An 18,679-nucleotide genomic window follows, 5' to 3' on the forward strand; every position below is an offset into this window, starting at 1 on the left:
CACGTTAGATGCAGGAAACATGTCCCCATCGTTGGGGGAGTCCAGAACAAGGGGCCACAGTTTAAGAATAAGGGGTAGGCCATTTAGAACGGAGATCAGGATAAATATTTTCAGTCAGAGAGTTGTAAATCTGTGTAATTCTCTGCCTCAGAAGGCAGTGGAGGCCAATTCTCTGAATGCATTCAAGAGAGAGGTATATAGAGCTCTTAAGGATAGTGGAGTCAGGGGGTATGGGGAGAAGGCAGGAACGGGGTATTGATTGAGAATGATCAGCCATGATCACATTGAATGGTGGTGCTGGCTCGAAGGGCCGAATGGCCTCCTCCTGCACCTATTGTCTATTGTTTGCTTACCATCGCAACAGGTCTACTACAACAGATGCCATCTCCCTGGCCCTTAACGTGGAAAGCTAGACAACAGCAACTCCTATTACTATAGTTCTTCCATAATATCGACTATTATTCTGTCTTCAACACCATATTCCTATCCAAGTTCCCCCCTCTGCTGCTGGATGCTCAACTTTCTGACCCACAAACCACAATCTTTGAGGCTGGTGAAAACATCTCCTCCACAATAATTCTCAACTCCAGTGCCCCGCAAGGAAATGTTCTCAGTCCCCTACTATACTCTGAGAATGCATCCTTGTGGAGCATCGGTATTTGGTCATACTCATGACTGTTCAGCCAGATTCAGCTCTAACTCAATTTACAAGTTTGCACATGACACCATGGTGGGCTGGATCCCAAACAATGATGAGACGGACTACAGGAACGAGCTAGAGAACTTAGTGACAAGTTGTCAGGACAATAACCTCTCCCTCAATGTCAACAAGACGAAGGAGCTAGTTATCTACTTCACGAAGCATGGTGGAGTACATGCCCCCAATCAGCATCAATGGTGCGGAAGTGGTAATGGTTGAGAGCTCCAAGCTCCTTGACGTTAATATTGCCAATGACCTGGTGTGAACCAACCACATTGATGCGAGAGCCAGGAAACCACACCAGTCCCTGCCTGGAGAGACTGAGGAAATTTGGCGTGTCTCCAATAACGCTCACGAACCTCTACAGATGCACCATGGAAGGAAAATGTTCGATTGCATCATAGCTTCATTTGCGAACAGCTCTGCCCAAGACCGTAAGAAATCGCAGAGTTTAGATGTAGCCCAGTCTATCACACAGGCAAGACTCCCCACCAATGATCCATCTATACTTCACACTGCCTCGGAAAAACAGCCAACATAATCAAAGACTTGTCCCATTCTGGTCAATCATTTTTCTCCCTGCTCCCGTCTGGCAGAAGGTACAGAAGCATAAAAGCGCACACCACCAGACTCAGGAACAGCTTCTTCCTCTGTTATCAGCACCTCTGAACGGTCCTTCCATAAGCTTGGGTACTGTCCCATTCACCTCTACCCCATTGTGAACGTTGGACTTTGTCTATGGAACTGGTACACTACAATGCTGAGAACTATATTCTGCACTCTGTATCTTCCCCTTTGCTCTACCTATTATACTCGAATTTGACTTGATTGTATTTATGTACAGTATATCTGATCTATTTGATTAGTATGCGAAACAAAGCTTTTCAGTGTACCATGGTACACGTGTCAGGAATAAACCTAACCTCATCTGAAGACTGACCTAATGCAAAATACCCATTTAATTTTTCTGCCATATCCTTGTTTTCCATTATTAATGCCCAGACTCACTTTCTCTGGGACCGATGCTCACATTGTTAACTCTTTACTCTTTCATACATCTAGGATTAGATAGAGTCATACAGCATGGAAATGGGCCCTTCAGCCCAATTTATCATAACGACCATTGAAGCTCATCCCATTTGCTTGCATCTGGCCCAGAGTCTTCAAAATCTCTTCTTTTCTGTTTTTACATTCTAGATAACATTGTCTTGTATTTAATTGTTCCTTGCTTATCCTTCAGTCATTCACTGCTGCTTTACATGATGTCCAATCTTCTGATCTGCTGGCCAATTCTGATCTGCTCTGCACAATTATAATGGTCTTTTCTCAAGTTTAATGTCATCTTTAATTTGCTCACACATGACATCCTCCCTGAGGACATATCATTCTCATTGGAATGAATGTTCTCCAATGCACACGGACCGGGTAATCACTGTATGATCTCCCACACATACACATCCATGTAATCACCAATTGATCTCCCCTCGCATACGAACCAGGTGATGTGTATATGATCGTTCCCTTACACACGGACTGAATAATCACCATATGATCTCCAACGCACACGGACCAGGTAATAACTGTATGATCTCCTTCACATATGCACCCATGTAACCATCATATGATCTCCCCTCACACATGGTCCGGGTGATCTGTGTACAATCTCTCCCTCACATGTGAACCGGGTAATCACCGTATGATCTAACCCCTCACACACGGACCGGGTAACAGCTGTATAAAACTTTAGTTGTCAACGATGGTTAAAGGTGAGGAGTTGGTGAAGACGAAGTCCCTCGGCTCCCCGAATGATGGGCGGTGCAGCTGAGAGTGAAACGTCAGGCACTGCAAAATCACCGACCCTGCTGCAGTGTGGTCACAACAGACGCATTGCCTGGTCAATAACAACGGCTTCATTGGGAAGCAGCTTACATGCACATCGAGGGCTCAACTCAACATTCAATTAATTAATAACCCCAACACCACTGCAGAAAAGCCCAAAGTCCTAAGTACAAACATTGACAGTCCATTGGGTGCACTAAAGACAGGGAGCTTTGCACAAGTACAGTGTTACAAAGCTATTCAATTGTTTATTATATATTACCTGCATGTATTGTGTTTTGCAGACCTGTTATGCAGTAAGAATGTAATTTTTCCGTTGTCGCTACATATAACAATTAAACACTTGACACTTCGGACGCTGCAGTAAAGGAAGCTGCTAACGTAGTCTAGCAGGGCAAGCAGCTCTCCTTGCCTTGGTGATGTCCGTGGAATGATCCCTGCACATCCGCGAGGAACAGTGATTCACGGGACGCACTGGGCAGCAACTCAACTCTGTCACAACACCCGCACATATTCAGCACTCAAAACTCATTGAGAAAATCCCTGCAGCAACTCAGTGAATGAATAAAATTTGATATATTCAAAGCATGAAGCACAAAATGCAATCACAGCCACTCATTCAGCAATCCTGAGCCGAGCGTGTTGCACAGTCTCCGGAGCGACTTCAGCAGACTTACCGTTACACCAGAGCAAAAAGCAAACGGGCCCCTCACGGGCTAGCGCAGCGGGTGATCCCACTGCCAAACCGCCCATCCACCCTGGACACCATAACCTGGGCTCCTCCTGTTTACAGACACATGGCCCTCCCTCCCCTCAACCCAGTCCACTGCCGATCACAAGCATCTTCAACTCCTCACCGCCACGTTAATCTCCTCACTGACAACTGGACAGTACACAACACTTTAACCCAACAGTTCACAGCGTCAATCAGAAGAAGCATTTTACTCACAAACTTTCTTCTCAGGTTGACCTTCACCCTCTCCATTCTGCTCTCGGAAAGGTCCTGCGTGCTCTCCAACCAGCTCAGGTGGTCATCCACAGAGACGCTCTTCCTCAGGTGCACGGATCGTAATCTGGAGAAGGGTGTCTCGCCGATGCCTGTCCCAAGACCGCAGGGGTCCACTCCCTCCTGCGGGATGCTGGACCCGCCATCCTCCCTCCTCTGCCAGGGTTCATCTGGGGATGACCAGCAAACACAGCCATCGGCCCATGGGCTCGCGACAGGCAAGGGATGGTCTGGCAAGCAAGGGCCTGTATCTGAGGAGCTATGTTAGCAGGTGACTCTTTAATAGGTGGTATTGTGGATAGTGAAAACGATTATCAGAAATTACAGCAAGATCTCAATCAGCTGAGCAAGCGAGCCGAGGAATGGCAAATGGAGTTTAATGCACATAAGTGTGAGGTGTTGCATTTTGGGAAGTCAAACCAGGGCAGGACCTCCACAGAGAGTGGCAGGGCCCGGGAATGGTGTGGAGGAGAGGGATCGAGGTGTGCAGGTACATAGATCCTTGAAAGTTCGCTCATAGGTGAATAGGGTAGTAAGAAGGTTTTTAGCATCTTGGCCTTCATCTGGGGTGATTGGCAGATGTGGCAGAGTAAGTGACAAAAGGCTAGAGGTGAAAATGAGACAAAAGGGAGGCAGATAAGGGGAGAAGTGGAATGAAATGTAAAGCTGGAGGGAGGGAGGGATGTGAGTGGAAGGGAAAGGTGGAGAAAGAGGAGAGATAAATGAGGAATCAGGGATAGGAGATGGGAAATGAGCAAATGGAAGAGAGAAAAGGAGCAGGGATAAGCCAGATAGTGCATGCCAGTGGGTCCAATGGGAATTATTGGAAACATTTCTGAAGTTTAGGATTAATGTAGAGATGGAGAAGCAAGGATTGGTCAGCTCTGGTCAGCAGGGATCTGTTGGTCAGAGATCCTGTCCGACGAATGTCAATGAATTTTTTGAAGTAGAAAATACATTGACGAGGGCAGCTAGGTTGACAAAGTTGACATGGACTTACGTAAAGCCTTTTCCATGGACCCACAGGGGAGACTGGTACAAAAGACGAGAGCCATTGCGATCCAAGACAAGTTGGCGATTGGAGTGTAAAGTTGGTTTGGTAATAGAAACCAGGGGCTGGAGGTGGAGGGTAGCTTTTGTGTTTGGAAGCTGTGACCACTGGTGAAGCACAACGATCAGTGCTGGGACCCTCAATGCAGGTATTGGTATTGGCTTATTATTAAGTACTATGAAACCAAACACAAGTACAACACATAGTGCAAAGAGAAAAGAACCAGTGTGCAGAATATAGTGTTACATCTACAGAGAAAGTGCAGATTAAAAAAAAGTTCAAGGGCAGCAATGAGGTAGGTTGGGAGATTGGGACTATACCCCAGCTATGTGAGGACTATTTAGTAGTCTGATAACATCGGGGGGAAAAAGCTGTTCCTGAACCTTTGGATAGGTGCCTTCAAGCTTTTGTATCTTCTGTCCCACGAGGCAGAGGAGAAGAGGGAATGACCGCGGTGTGAGCGGTCCTTGATTATGTCAGCTGCTCTCCTGAGGCAGCATGAGTGTAGGTGGAGAGGAGATGGTGAGGAGTCTGGTCTGTGTGATAGACTGGGCTACATCCACAACTCTGCAATTTTGTACAATCTTGGGCAGAGCTATAATACTTCCCGACAGTATGCTTTCTGTAGTGCATCTTTTGCAGTTTATATGATTACTGTATGTGGCTTCATTGATCAGGGTTTAGACTATTAGAGTTGGATCGATATATTACAGTAGACCAAGTCATTGGGGTGACCACAGCTGGCCTACTGCATACAGTTCTGTGCTAAGTATGTTAAGCTACCATCAGCAATTCAAAGGAACTGGTCAAAGGGGAAAGAAGTTGGGGTGATGTTAATGAAGGAAGGCAGCAGACCAGTGCCGAGTGGTGATACGAAGACAGTTGATGGTGATGTGGAATCCATCCGAGTGAACAGCAGGGGACGGATGACACGGACAGGAGTGGTCTGTAGACTCCGAAATGTGACCTGCCGATAGGGCGGAGCATCAATGGGGAAATACTCGGACAGTGGATGGTTTGGCGTGTGGTGACTGAGTGAGTGAGCGCGTCTCGATGGCCGATGAACTCACCGAGGTGCAGGTCGGGAGCGGGGTCCTGAGCTCCGGCAGGATGGGGCCTCTCGTGGGCTCCAGCGACGAGGGGGTGTCCGCCCCGTTCAGGGTCTGGTCTCTCCGGGTCTCCTGTGGGGAGGGGCTTCACCCTCGTGGGGAGAGGGGGCCCGCCTTGGTCGGCAAGGGGCTGCCCCTGGGTCCGGGTGGCAGCGGTTGGTGACTGCGGGATGCTGGGCAATGTCCCTGACTGTACCAGCCCAGCGCGCTGCGGTCTCCGGTCCAGTGACCTGAGGGGAGGGGGGAGAGGGAGACACTCAGCCAATCGCCCAGCAGATCCAGGAAACCACACTCACCACCCACAGCCCACCACCCACAGACCCTGCCCACCATCCACAGACTCCACCCACCACCCACAGATCCCGCCCACCACCCACAGATCCCGCCCACCACCCACAGACCCCACCCAGACCCCACCCACCACCCACAGACTCCACCCACAGACCCCACCCACCATCCACAGACCCCGCACACCACCCAGACCCCACCCATCACACATAGACCCCGCCCACCACCCACAGACTCCACCCACCACCCACAGACCCTGCCCATCACCCACAGACCCTGCCCACCACCCACAGACTCCACCCACCACACACAGACCCCGCACACCACCCAGACCCCACCCATCACACATAGACCCCGCCCACCGCCTGCAGACCCCGCCCACTGCCTGCAGACCCCACCCACCACCCATCACCCACAGACGCCACCAGCACCCACAGTCCCCGCCCACCACCCACAGACCCCACCCACCACCCACAGACCCCGCACACCACCCACAGACCCCACCCACAGACCCCGCCCACCACCCACAGACCCCGCCCACCACCCACAGACCCCTCCCACCACCCTCAGACCCCTCCCACCACCCACAGAGCCTGACTAGCTCCTGTGGACAGTTGCATTGATCGACACTGGCGCCTGCCAGTATTGTTGCCACATGCACCCAGGTACAGTGGAAAGTTTTGTTTTGCATGCTTTCTAATCAAATATACTATACATAAATACAATCGTCTAACTCAAGCACAATAGGTAGAGCAAAGGGGAAGATACAGAGTGCAGAATATAGCTCTCAGCATAAAAGCGCATCAGTTCCTGAGACAGAATCCAATGTCCGCAATAGGGTGGAGGTGAATAGATGGACTGTTCAGAAGCCTGTTAACAGAGGAGAAGAAGCTGTTCCTGTGTCTGGTGGTGTGCTCTTTCAAGTTTCTGTATCTTCTGCCGGACAGGATCCGGGAGAAGGAGGACTGACCTGGGTATGACTGGTCTTTGGTTATATTGGCTTCTTTCCCAAGGCAGTGTGAAGTGTAGATGGAGTCAGCAGTGGGAAGTCTGGTCTGTGAGTTGGACTGGACTACATTTACAACTTTCTGCAATTTGTTGCGGTCTTGGGCAGAGTTGTTCCCAAAACCATATTCTTCCCTGGTCCTCAGCCCAGTGACGCAGCAATGGTTGGTGCATGGAACTGATCTGTTCACCCACATCATCTTACCGTCCCACACACAGCCAGCAGAGAAGACCAGAGGGACCTAACTACTGCCAGGACCCTGATCCATGGACTGAGCACAGCGTAACATGCACCTGGCAATGGACAATAGACAATAGGTGCAGGAGGAGGCCATTCGGCCCTTCGAGCCAGCACCACCATTCAATGTGATCATGGCTGATCATTCTCAATCAGTACCCCGTTCCTGCCTTCTCCCCATACCCCCTGACTCCGCTATCCTTAAGAGCTCTATCTAGCTCTCTCTTGAATGCATTCAGAGAATAGGCCTCCACTGCCTTCTGAGGCAGTGAATTCCACAGATTTACAACTCTCTGACTGAAAAGGTTTTTCCTGATCTCCGTTCTAAATGGCCTACCCCTTATTCGTAAACTGTGGCCCCTGTTTTCTGGACTCCCCCAACATTGGGAACATGTTTCCTGCCTCTAATGTGTCCAACCCCTTAATAATCCTATACACCAACATGCAGGGAATATGGGCGTAGGAGAGGCCTGTGCTCCCATCATCTTACGGGTACAAAAACTGAGCAAGAGGGACTATAATCAGAACACTCCCACATCCGCAGTCTCAGGTCTAAGTGGTGTCACAGGACACCTACTGCGACGGTGCAGAGTTCCTGTGCCTTTAGTATCTCATCCACAAAAGTTAATAAGATCCGCACCTAGTTTCAGGATCTTTTGATTGTGTGCGTAAACTTTCACTGGGTATTGAGGGCAGCTCAGCTGCTCTGAGGAGCACGGTTAATATCAAAGGAGGTCAGAGAGCCTGCGCTTCATTGCTGCAGAAACATTCCAATCTGTTGGCACCTGCCTGCTGTTAGTCTTGACAAACTGCAGCACAGTTTGAACATTTACAGATGTGAATTCTGTCTAGGAGACACTAGGAACAGCAGATGCTGGAGGAACTCAGCAGGTCAGACAGCATCTGTGGAGGAATGGAAAGACAATGTTTTGGGTCGGGACCCTTCTTCAGGCCTAGTCTACAAATGCTGCCTGACCCGCTGAGTTCCTCCAGCACTTTGTATTTTGCTTTATGAAGACTGTCTAGTTTTAAAAGTGGGCATCATTACAAAAAGTGGAGACCCAAGAGACTACATATGCTGGAATCTGGAGCAACAATCATACTTCTGGAGGAACTCAGTGAACCGAAGGGGCTGGTTCCATGTTGCATCTCTAAACTAATCTAAACTAAACAATCTAAAGATCAGGACTCCGTGTTACATTGAGCAGCCATTGGTTTGGTATAGTTTATGTCACCTCCATGCACTGCAGAGGTCCACATACTGGGTACTGCATGAAATGACAGAGCCTAATTAACCTGCTGGAGGAACTCAGGGGGTCAGGCGACACCTATGGAAGCAGAGGGATGGTCAATGTTTCAGGTTGAAACCCAGCATTTGTCTTGATAATGTCTCATCCTCATATCTGTTAGGAAAAGCCCAAGGAATTTTATATGTACATTTAAATGCAAGACAGAAAGCAAGGAGAAAGTAGACCGCTCAATAATAAAGGAATTCTTAAACCTATACAGCATACCCAGACACCCAACACTCTGTAACAAAAATGATCTCCCGCAGCAGCTAGAACCCCCTAATCTAGGCGTCATGCTGGTAAACCTCCTCTGCACTCTTTCCAAAGCCTCCCCATCCTTCCTGTCATGGAGCAGCCAGAAGTACATTCAATACTTTAAGCAGATCGCCTGTGGCACAGGCTCAGGTTGGGCAAGTGTGACTCCCACACCGAGCCTCCAGCGAGGCAGCCGAGGGGCTGGTGTGCCATGGGGTCAGAGACAAGGCACTCAGTCCCTTTCCCAGGTGACAGGGGGGGTCTCCATCCCTTGCCCATCTCCGCGCCCAGCTGACACAACAGGTTTGGTTTACTTTAATGTCACGTGTACTGAGTTACAGAGAAAAGCTTTTTTTGTTACGTGCTATCCAAGACTGGACCTGATTACAATCAAGCCGCCCATAGTCGTCAAAGCCGGTGGGTACATGGAACGAGTTGCCAGGTATTATAACAACATTTTAAAACAGTTGGACAGGTACATGGACAGGCAGGCGGGGCCAGCATTGATGGGGCATCATGGAAGGGTTGGGCCTAAGGTCCTGTTTCCATGCTGTATGTCTCTGTAAATGAATGACTCAAAGACACCAATCGTCACCTGGTGCCTCAGGCAAAGACTCTCCACAAGGAATCACCAACAAGAGATTGTTAAAGGTTTGGACATTTCAGAAGAACGTGCTCTCATTCACAGAAAACCATTCGCTTCCTCTGGACACCTCCACCGCCTACACCAGCTGCCCCAAATCCTCGTACTTATTATGGCACAGGAGGCCATTCGATTCCCATCGATACCTCCAGCAGCCACACCTCCTTCCCAAAGTTCAAGGATCCCCCGCGGGCTGGCCTGTTAGTTACAGCGTGGTCAGGATGCATGGGATTGGGGCATTGAGAATTTGATTTAAAACGTTGAGTAAACCTCTGCCTGCCTGCCCAGCTCTCGGTGCATCAAAGGCAGACTTGCCATGGGTAGTGAGGAAACGTAAGGGGAGGGGGTGGGGGGGCTGTTGCTGGACAGGGGGCTGGGCCACTCTAAGGAGGGGCGAGTGCACACTCCACCTCGCCCACTGTCACAGCCACACGCCACAGCTGGAATGAAAGGTCTCTCTCTCCCCGTGCTGCTGCACCGCTGGTACATGCGGCCAGCCCTGGCCACCGCCGCCCTCGCCCACAGTTGTCTGCATCCCCACCCACCCAGCTCGGTACCTGGGCTGCGGGCTGTCGCCTCTTCTGGTGTCCGTGCCGCTGACCCGCAGCTCTGCTCTGGACTTGCGGAGCTGGAAGTAATCGGTCAGCTTGCCGAAAGTGGACATGGCCGATGCGATTGTCCACTCGCGGGGCAGTCCGCTCCGTCCCTTTGCTCAGTTCAATGCACCGCCTGGCCGGATCACCGACACACTCCCATCCGACACCCAGAGTATATCCCCCACACACAAAAAGAGATCGACTTCAGAAAGCAGGTCACCTGATGTTGTCTGCAGCTGCAGCGCGATGAATAAACCTCAGTCAAAGCTCTATTCAGGCATTCAGGCACACATGCATCGCACACTGAGTGTAGTGGCACACAACACTGAAACAGGACATACATCTGCCCCCCGGTGCAACCCCCACGCTCCCCCTCTGGAGGGATCTCCGGGACCATGGATGGGGGGCCGAGCCCGGAATCGGACCCCCTCCCCTCCCCTCCCCTTCCCTCCCCGGTACCAGCCCCAGAGAGGAGCTGGGGACTGAGGGCAGCTGTCAGGGGAGGGGGTCTGTTCCTGGGGAAGGTTGTCTGGGTCAGGGGAGGGGAGAGTTCTGTGGGCCAGGGAGGGGAGTGTGGGTCAGGGGAGGGGAGTGTGGGTCAGGGTAGGGGAGTGTGGGTCAGGGTAGGGGAGTATGGGTCAGGGGAGGGGAATGTGGGTCAGGGGAGGGGAGTGTGGGTCAGGGATGGGGAGTGTGGGTCAGGGGAGGGGAGTGTGGGTCAGGGGAGGGGAGTGTGGGTCAGGGGAGGGGTGTGTGGGTCAGGGGAGGGGAGTGTGGGTCAGGGGAGGGGAGTGTGGGTCAGGGGAGGGGAGTGTGGGTCAGGGGAGGTGGGTCTGTCTCTGGGGATGGGTGTGTGGGTCACGGGAGGTGGGTCTGTCTCTGGGGATGGGTGTGTGAGTCCAGGGGTGCAGTGTCTGTTCCCGGGATGGGGTGTCTATCCCTGGGCCGGATACCTGACAAAAAAAGTTTAGATCTTGACTGGCTGTAGATGAGGTGCCAAGTGACAGGAGGACGATATGGGTATTGCCTTTATTTGTGTGGTACAGCATAAGCAAGCTAGGTAATCACAGACGGGTGAGTCTAATGTCAGTGAGAGGGCAGTAATTGGAAATAATTCTGAGGGACAGGAGAGGCAGAGAATAATCAAAATGAGAATCGTTTTGTTCAGGGAAGTTCCTGTCTAAGCAATTTGATTGAATTTTTCAGAGGGGTGATACAACGTACTGCTGAGAGTGATGTGGTTGGTGTAGTCCATAAAGATGAAAATCAAAATCTAATTACAAAATAATTGAGCAAAATTGAAATGAAAAGAATTGTAGGTGCTGGGATTTTAAAATAAAAATGGAAACAATCAACATTTCTTGTGAAAACCTTTTACCGCATGAAGAGTCTTGGGTCTAAACATTATCTGCATAGTTTACGTAGACTTCAGTAAAGCCTTTGGCAAAGTGTCACTGGTCCAAGCTAACCTATTGAGGGGCTGCATAGAGTGAACGGGAAGTTACTTCCCTTGAGGAGGGCTTGGACATCTGGGCAGAGGCTCACAGTGATCAGTAGGAGATGAGGAAACGGGAGAGTGGTGGGTCTGGAACTCACTACCTGAGAGAGTGGGACAAGCAGACAAATCTGTCTCCGAGACTCTAAAGAATAAAGTCCTAGCCTGCTCAATCTCTTCCTATAAATTAGACCCTCGAGTCCTGGCAATATTCACATAAAATGTCTCAGCACTCTTTCAAGCTGAATGATGTATTTCCTATAGCTATGTAACCAAAACAGTACACAATGCTCCAGTGCGGCCTCATCAATATCATGTACATCTGCAACATAATCGGAAGGCTCCCAACACAAAATGTCACCTGTCCATTCCCTCCACAGATGCTGCCTGACCTGCTGAGTTCCTCCAGCACTGTGTTTTGTTCAAGATTCCAGCATCCGCATCCGCATCCCGACTCCTGTGCTCAACGACCAGACCAATGAATGATGCTGTGGTTTTCTCTCACATCTCAGACATGTGGGTTAATTGGCCAACTGTAAATTGCCCTGAATGTGCAGGTGAGCAGTGAAATCCAGGGGGAGTTCATGGGGATGTGGAGAAAATTGGTTATATGGGAACATGAAAGGGAAGTGAGATTGTTTGTGGAGTTGGGATATGCTGAATGGCTTCCTTCTTTATCATGGGAAATCTGGAGAATGGTGAAATCACCAATATTGGTGACACCATGGTGCTGATTAGATTGCCCTGCTGGTATAAATGGGAAGTCCCTTGAGGATAGGTGAAGCAACCTGGTCCTGTACACGAGGTGATCTCACTGAATGATGCAACATTCTTACTGAGTTGGTCAAGGCGATGCAGAGATGGCATTTGCTGGAATAAAAACAGAAAATGCCTGGAACACTGAGCAGGCCAGAGAGTGTCTGTACAGAGAGATAGAGCCAATGTCGCAAGTCATTATTCATCCATCAGAATATTAGGCCCTCCGTGGGTTTGGGGATGTGTCTCGTTGGAGGTGGCGAAAATATCGGAGGATTATTTGTTGTATGTGACAGCTGATGGAGTGAAACTAGGGGGGCTCTGTCCTTGTTGCAACTGGGGGGAGGGGGAATAAGAGTGGAGCTGTGGGGTACAGAGGAGACACGCGTGAGGGTCTCAGCTACGATAGAAGAGGAGAACCCCCATTGCCTAAAGAATTTGGCTACCTCAGATGTCTTGGTATGGAACACCTCATCTTGGGCGCAGATACTGCATAGACGGAACAATTGGGAGTAGGGGATAGAGTCTTTGCAGCAGGCAAGGTGGGAAGAAGTGTAGTCTGGATAGTTGTGGGAATCAGTAGGTTTATAGTAGACATAACAGAGAAACAGTTGCTGAACCTGACGATGACACAAAGAGTGGCAGGAAAGTAAGTTCTGTAGGTGGCCGCAAAGGAAAAGAGATTTGGAGAGTGGGTTAATGGGGTATAATGAGGGAAAATGTAAAATTGTCCATTTTAGTATGAAAAATAAAAAAAACAGATTTAGACAAAGGCTGCAGTACATTGAGGTGTGGGGGATCTGGGTGTCCAGGTACATGATTCACAAAAGGCAAGTGTGAAGTTGCAACAAAGGAAAACAAACAAAATCTTATCAGTTACTACGAAGAGGATGGAACGCAAAAGCAGGACGATGCTTGAGATATACAGGGCTCCAGAGAGACTACATTTGGAGCATTGCATGCTCGATTGGTCTTATTAAGGGAAGGATGTTAATGTAGTTGGATGTAATTCTGCTCAGACTTCAATCGTGACCACTAGGTTCAAGAAAAGCTTCTTCCCAACAACCATCAGGCTCTTGAGCACTACACAACATGAACCTCAACTATGAGCTATGATCATAAGACATAGAAGCAGAATTAGGTCATTTATACCACCATGTCGACTCTGCCATTCAATCATGGCTGATATTTTCCCTCTCAAGCCCATTCTCTTGCCTTCTCCCTGGAACCTTTGACACCGTTATTAATCAAAACTGTGTCTGGTTGCAGAAAGGACATCGGGTTTTTTGCACTGGTATTGGGGTTATAATTTATTGATTTTTGTTTATTACATATGATCTGAGAGTATTATGTTTACACCAGTTATGCCACTGCAAATAAGAATTTCATTGTTCCGTTGACAGTACATATGACAATTAAACACAATTAGACACCATAAGGTGGGAATGTTTGCAAAACACCTTGGGATGATGGGAATGCGTGGGTAGAGGCTTGGGAATTTTCTCTAGGAAGGTGGGAATGTTTAGAGATCACTTTAATATGTTTAGGCTGGGGCAAATTCTTGGAAACATCTTGGGAATGTGTATTAGAATGATGGGAATACTGGGGAAACCTGGGAGACCCTTGCAGATGCTGTAGAAAATGCTCTGGGGTGGTGGAAATGCTTGGGAAGTGGTTTGTGATTAGCATGGCAATTGGCACAGATATTGTGGGCCGTAGAGCCTGTTCCTGTGCTGCACCACACAGAGGGTGGTGGCTATGTGGCGTGAGGTGCTGGAGGAGGTGGTGAAAGTGGGGACAATTACAATGTTTAAAAATCATGCAGACAGATTCATGGATCGGAGAGGTTTAAAGGGACATGGGCAAATCAAGGGCAAATGGGATTAGCTCAGTCTGGTCGGCATGGACAAGTAGGTCTGAAGGGCCTGTTTCTGTGCTGGGTAACTGACTATTTCATCAATCCTCCTTGCGATAGGTAAATATTTGGAAAACATGCATAGGAAATTGGCTTTGGAGTCTTTCAATGGTGGTATGTTTGGGAAGCAGCTTTGCAATGCTCTGCAGGCTGTATAGCAGCCTTTGAAGAATGATATTTACAGACAGGGAGAGCTTTGTTCTCTGAAATCACACTCTGGAGCTGAGAAGTCTTCCTCCAGCTCAATGTCAACACAACCCGACCTCTCGCCGCCAGCTCAGCCTTGGATCAGGAACCCCCATTGACTCATCGACTCCCTGCCATCTCCACATCAGTCCCGCTCAGTCTCGGCAGCCAGGCAGTCTCTACATACCTCCCTCTCCCTCCGCTGGCTCCCCTCTGTATCCCATCCTGTCCCACACACCTTCCTCCACGTCTGCTGGCTCTCCTCCGTATCCCATCCTGTCCCACAGACCTCCCTCCCCCTCCGCTGGCTTCCCTCTGTATCCTATCCTGTCCCACACACTTTCCTCCCCCTCCGCTAGCTCTCCTCTGAATCCCATCCTGTCCCACACACCTCCCTCCTCCTCCGCTTGTTGGCCTCTGTCACCCGCCAGTCTCCCCACACATCCCTCCCCTGGATCCCCTTGCCTCCTGTCCCCACACACCTCCCAATCAGTCTCCACCCTCACTTTCCCCATCCCTCCCTTCTCCACCTTCATTCTTCTCATCCTTTACTCTTCCCACCCTCACTCTCTCCACCCTCACTTTCCCAGACTTCTGGAGATTGACTTTGATCCCTCTCTGAATGGGCCTCGGACCAACCAGGCGGCCTGGACGCTGGGCTCTGGACCTCTGGACACTGGTGGGTTAGAGATGTCCAGAGATTACCCTGTCAGGGACCAAGGCCACTTTTCTCCTCAAACCACCTGAGCAGTTTGCTTTGTGATTTCCAATGTGTGAAAGATGAAAGGATTTGAAAATAATCAATTTGGTTTAAGCGGCAGTCTCTGAACAAAGACAATATAAAAAGCATAAAGACTGAAATCAATAACGATGAACAGAAATTGTCGATGCAGACAGTAGTAAAAGAAGACGGGTTTATGCTTCTCGCGGGGAGCTGCGGCACTTGATGACGGAGGTTCTTGGCCCCGAGTGAGTGCAGGAGCCAAGGCTGAGGCTCCCCCTTACAGCCATCCCGTCCGCTCCGGCCAGCCCACCAGCTACACACTGGCAGTGTCCATCCCAATGCCCACTCTCCCTCATTCTCCCCAGTGTCTCCCTGACACAGGGACAGTACATGGAGTCCCTGCAGTAACCTGATCATATCATATCATATCATATCATATATATACAGCCGGAAACAGGCCTTCATGCCCGTAATGCCAACTAAACTGTGACTTACAAGATAGCCAACCTCTTGTCCTCAAATGTCTCCCTCCCCTTCCCGGGGTTCTGTACTGCAGTCTGCTCCCAGTTTGTGGGGAAACGGGACACTGAGGCTGGGCAGCAGATCCCTGGAGCATCACCCCGCTCCCAACAACGTCGCTGACTGCCTAGGATAGTCCGATTCACCTCTACCCCACAGTGGACAAGTGGACACTGGACCTTGTCAATGAATTAACGCTCTACAATGCTGAGAACTATATTCTGCACTCTGTATCTTTCCTTTTGCTCTAGAGAGTCCAGAATGTTTTATTGTCATATGACCCAAACCGGAGCAATGAAATTCTTACTTTAAGCAGCACAACAGATAAGTAAACATATTACTCTGTAAACATTGTACTATTGTACTTGAGATTGACTTGATTGCATTTATGGATAGTATTATCTGATCTAATCGGTTAGCATGCAAAACAAAGCCTTTCACCGCACCTAGGTACACATGAAAATATTAAACCTAGACCTGCAGGTGAAGGTGAGGAGTGCTCCCTGGGCGAGGGTTAGGGTTAAGGTTAGGGATAGGGTTAGGGATAGGGTTATGCACAGTGACGGGCCTGGACCTGCCTTAGTGAGTCTCTCTGCAGCTGTAAACTGGATCCTGAACAGAGTCATGAGCTTGTCCGGAGGGGATCTCCCTGATTACTGGGCAGCATGCCCATGACCCGTGGTGAGGATGGTATAGAGGCAGCACTCAGGGTTGGCACAGGATGAAAGGGTTACAATCACTCCCTGGGTGTTGGCCACATTACCAAATGCTGCTTTAAACAGTAACTGATCTTCTTAGGATTCATTTTTCACCATTTTATCAAGAGATCACTCTGAACAGTTGAGATAGAAAGGGGAATCAGGGCAGAATACATATTTTGGGCCATTTTTCCAGATTCCAGCATAAGACCATGACAAATGTAAAACTGTAAATACAATGTAAACCCGACTTTGCATTGCTGTTCAGAACTGTCTCCATGGCAATCCCATTGACTTTCCTTAGCATCTGCATAATTCCTTCCTAAGTAATGGCATCATTATTTAATGGGTTATTTTTTAAAAAGAGTTCAATTCGCAAGCATGATGCTGGTCGGAATGAACAGAGGATCCATTATACAAACTCTGTGATGTAAAACTATATTTCCAACCATTAAGTGTTTGATCGCTGGGCCGCGAACTGAATACCTAAAAAACATTTGTCACTTATCAGCTCTGGGGAAAGGCTACTTTTTCACACGTTTAATTTACAAAGCCTCAGATGTGGGCACTCCAGGCAGGCCAGCATTTATTGCCCCACCCAAATTGTCCTTGAGCAGGCAGTGGTGAAGCAGAAGATCTTCAGAATGGCCTAGATCACAGGGTCTGTGCAGGATGGTGACTCTGTCAAGGATCAGCCACGGTCTGGCAACATGACTACTTCCTTACGTTAGTCACAGAAACAGACCCTTCGGCCCACCTCACCCATGCCAACCTTGATGTCCATCTATGCTCACACCATTTACCCACATCAGGCCCATGTCATCCTTTGCCTGTCCAAATGCATTTTAAACATTGTCATTTTATCTGCTTCCATTATTTCCTCTGGCAGCTCATTCCAGATACCCACTGGATATGTGTGAACCCCCTCACCTTAAATCTGTGCTCTCTAGTTCTAGCGTGCCCCACCCTGGGAAATTGATTCTCTCTATCCTATCTGTCCTACATCTTTGATAAACCTCTGCAAGGTCACCCTCAGCCTCCTACGTTCCCCCCTTGCAACTACATCCCTCTGTTCCAAGCAACTCCCTTCCTACCCACCTCCTCTCCCCCCCTCCCCACCATTCGAACCTCCCTCTCCCCACCAATCCACATCTACCACCTCACCTATCTCCCTACCAACCCAGCCCACCAACTCCCTCCCCCCATCCCTCCCCATCAACTCCCCCCACAAACCCTCCCCATCAACTCCCCCCACAAACCCTCCCGACCTCCCTCCATTCCAGCCCCCGCTCCTGTTCATCCAGGGGTAGGGAGATTCTGCCCAGGCAGTTACTGAGACTGGCCGGTAGGCAGAAGCAGGTGCGTAATAACATTCTCATAGGACGGCTCCTTTACCAAAGATTTATCAGCTCACTCTCCGCTGCTAAATGGCTGCTTCTGCTGCAAAGTATAATCGTGCACTCACGGTAGATCTATCAGGATAAGGTAGCAGGCGATAAGTGAGAGAAATCCACTTAAGGGAAATTCATTATTTTTGTTTGAAGAATAAATGATGAACCTATTTCTGCTGCCGTCTCACACAAGCCTGGAAAAGCAAATTCACTTTCAGACATTCATTATCTTGTAAATTGCTTTCTGATTTCTACAATATAGTCACCACTCAGCAAGATCAAAGCTCCCAAGCAGCCGGCAGTAGGCAGCCCTGCCTGATGAGGTCCAAGGTTTTGGAGCTGCAGCGCTTGCACTGGTGCTCACAGCGTGTTCCGCAGTGATTGATGCACTGATTGCCTCTGCTCACAAACTGCTCCGCAAATATGTTCCAGCATTGACAATGGATGTGAAACTCAGCTTGTTACTCGCCCAGTCTACCTCGATAGCACCTCCCAAACCCGCCACCTCTCCCACTGAGGACTCGAGCAGCAGCCACAGGGAACACCAACACACAAGTCCCACACAAGTCCCACACAATCCCGACGTGGACATCTGCTGCTGGTCCTTCATTATCACTGGGTGAAACTCCTGCACTGTGGGAGCACCTTCAATGGAAGTACTGGGCACAAGGGTAGGGGTGATAAATGGCAGTCCCTCTGGCAATGCCCAGGAGGGGGAAGGAAGACAGCAACCGACCCTGTCCTCCTGCCGTTAATGTGACACTGAAGCTGCTACTGGGCACATAGAACATAGAACAGCACAAGAACAGGCCCTGCAGCCCACCGTCTGTGGTGCCAGTCTAACTAACCCCATCTGTCTGCAGGTGGTCCACATCTCCCCATTCCCTGCCTTTTAAATAACACTATTGTATCTGCCTCTACCATCAGTCCCAGACGCAAGTTCCAGGCACCCACCACTCCCTGTAAAAAACTTGCA

At 49.5% G+C, this 18,679-nt stretch overlaps 1 protein-coding gene across 5 annotated transcripts in view; it reads right to left on the reverse strand.

The window, feature by feature from the left end:
* LOC144603986 (ankyrin repeat and fibronectin type-III domain-containing protein 1-like) overlaps positions 1-18,065 on the reverse strand; it is a 183,412-nt gene extending 165,347 nt beyond the window's left edge. For 2 of the 5 annotated variants that reach the window (XM_078417930.1, XM_078417929.1), the window contains exons 1-3: positions 9,981-10,110; positions 5,667-5,935; positions 3,489-3,715 (exon numbers count right to left, since the gene is read on the reverse strand). In XM_078417930.1, the coding sequence (XP_078274056.1) occupies positions 3,489-3,715; positions 5,667-5,935; positions 9,981-10,087 (603 nt within the window). In that variant the 5' untranslated portion in view covers positions 10,088-10,110. Of the gene's footprint in view, positions 1-3,488; positions 3,716-5,666; positions 5,936-9,980; positions 10,111-10,239; positions 10,281-17,707; positions 17,745-17,969 lie in introns of those variants that run through there. The other 3 variants (XM_078417931.1, XM_078417933.1, XM_078417932.1) reach the window with 3 other exon arrangements.
* Between the last annotated feature and the right edge of the window lie 614 nt (positions 18,066-18,679).

The sequence above is a fragment of the Rhinoraja longicauda genome, chromosome 21 (assembly GCF_053455715.1).
Source record: "Rhinoraja longicauda isolate Sanriku21f chromosome 21, sRhiLon1.1, whole genome shotgun sequence".
NCBI classification, from domain to species: Eukaryota; Metazoa; Chordata; class Chondrichthyes; order Rajiformes; family Arhynchobatidae; genus Rhinoraja; species Rhinoraja longicauda.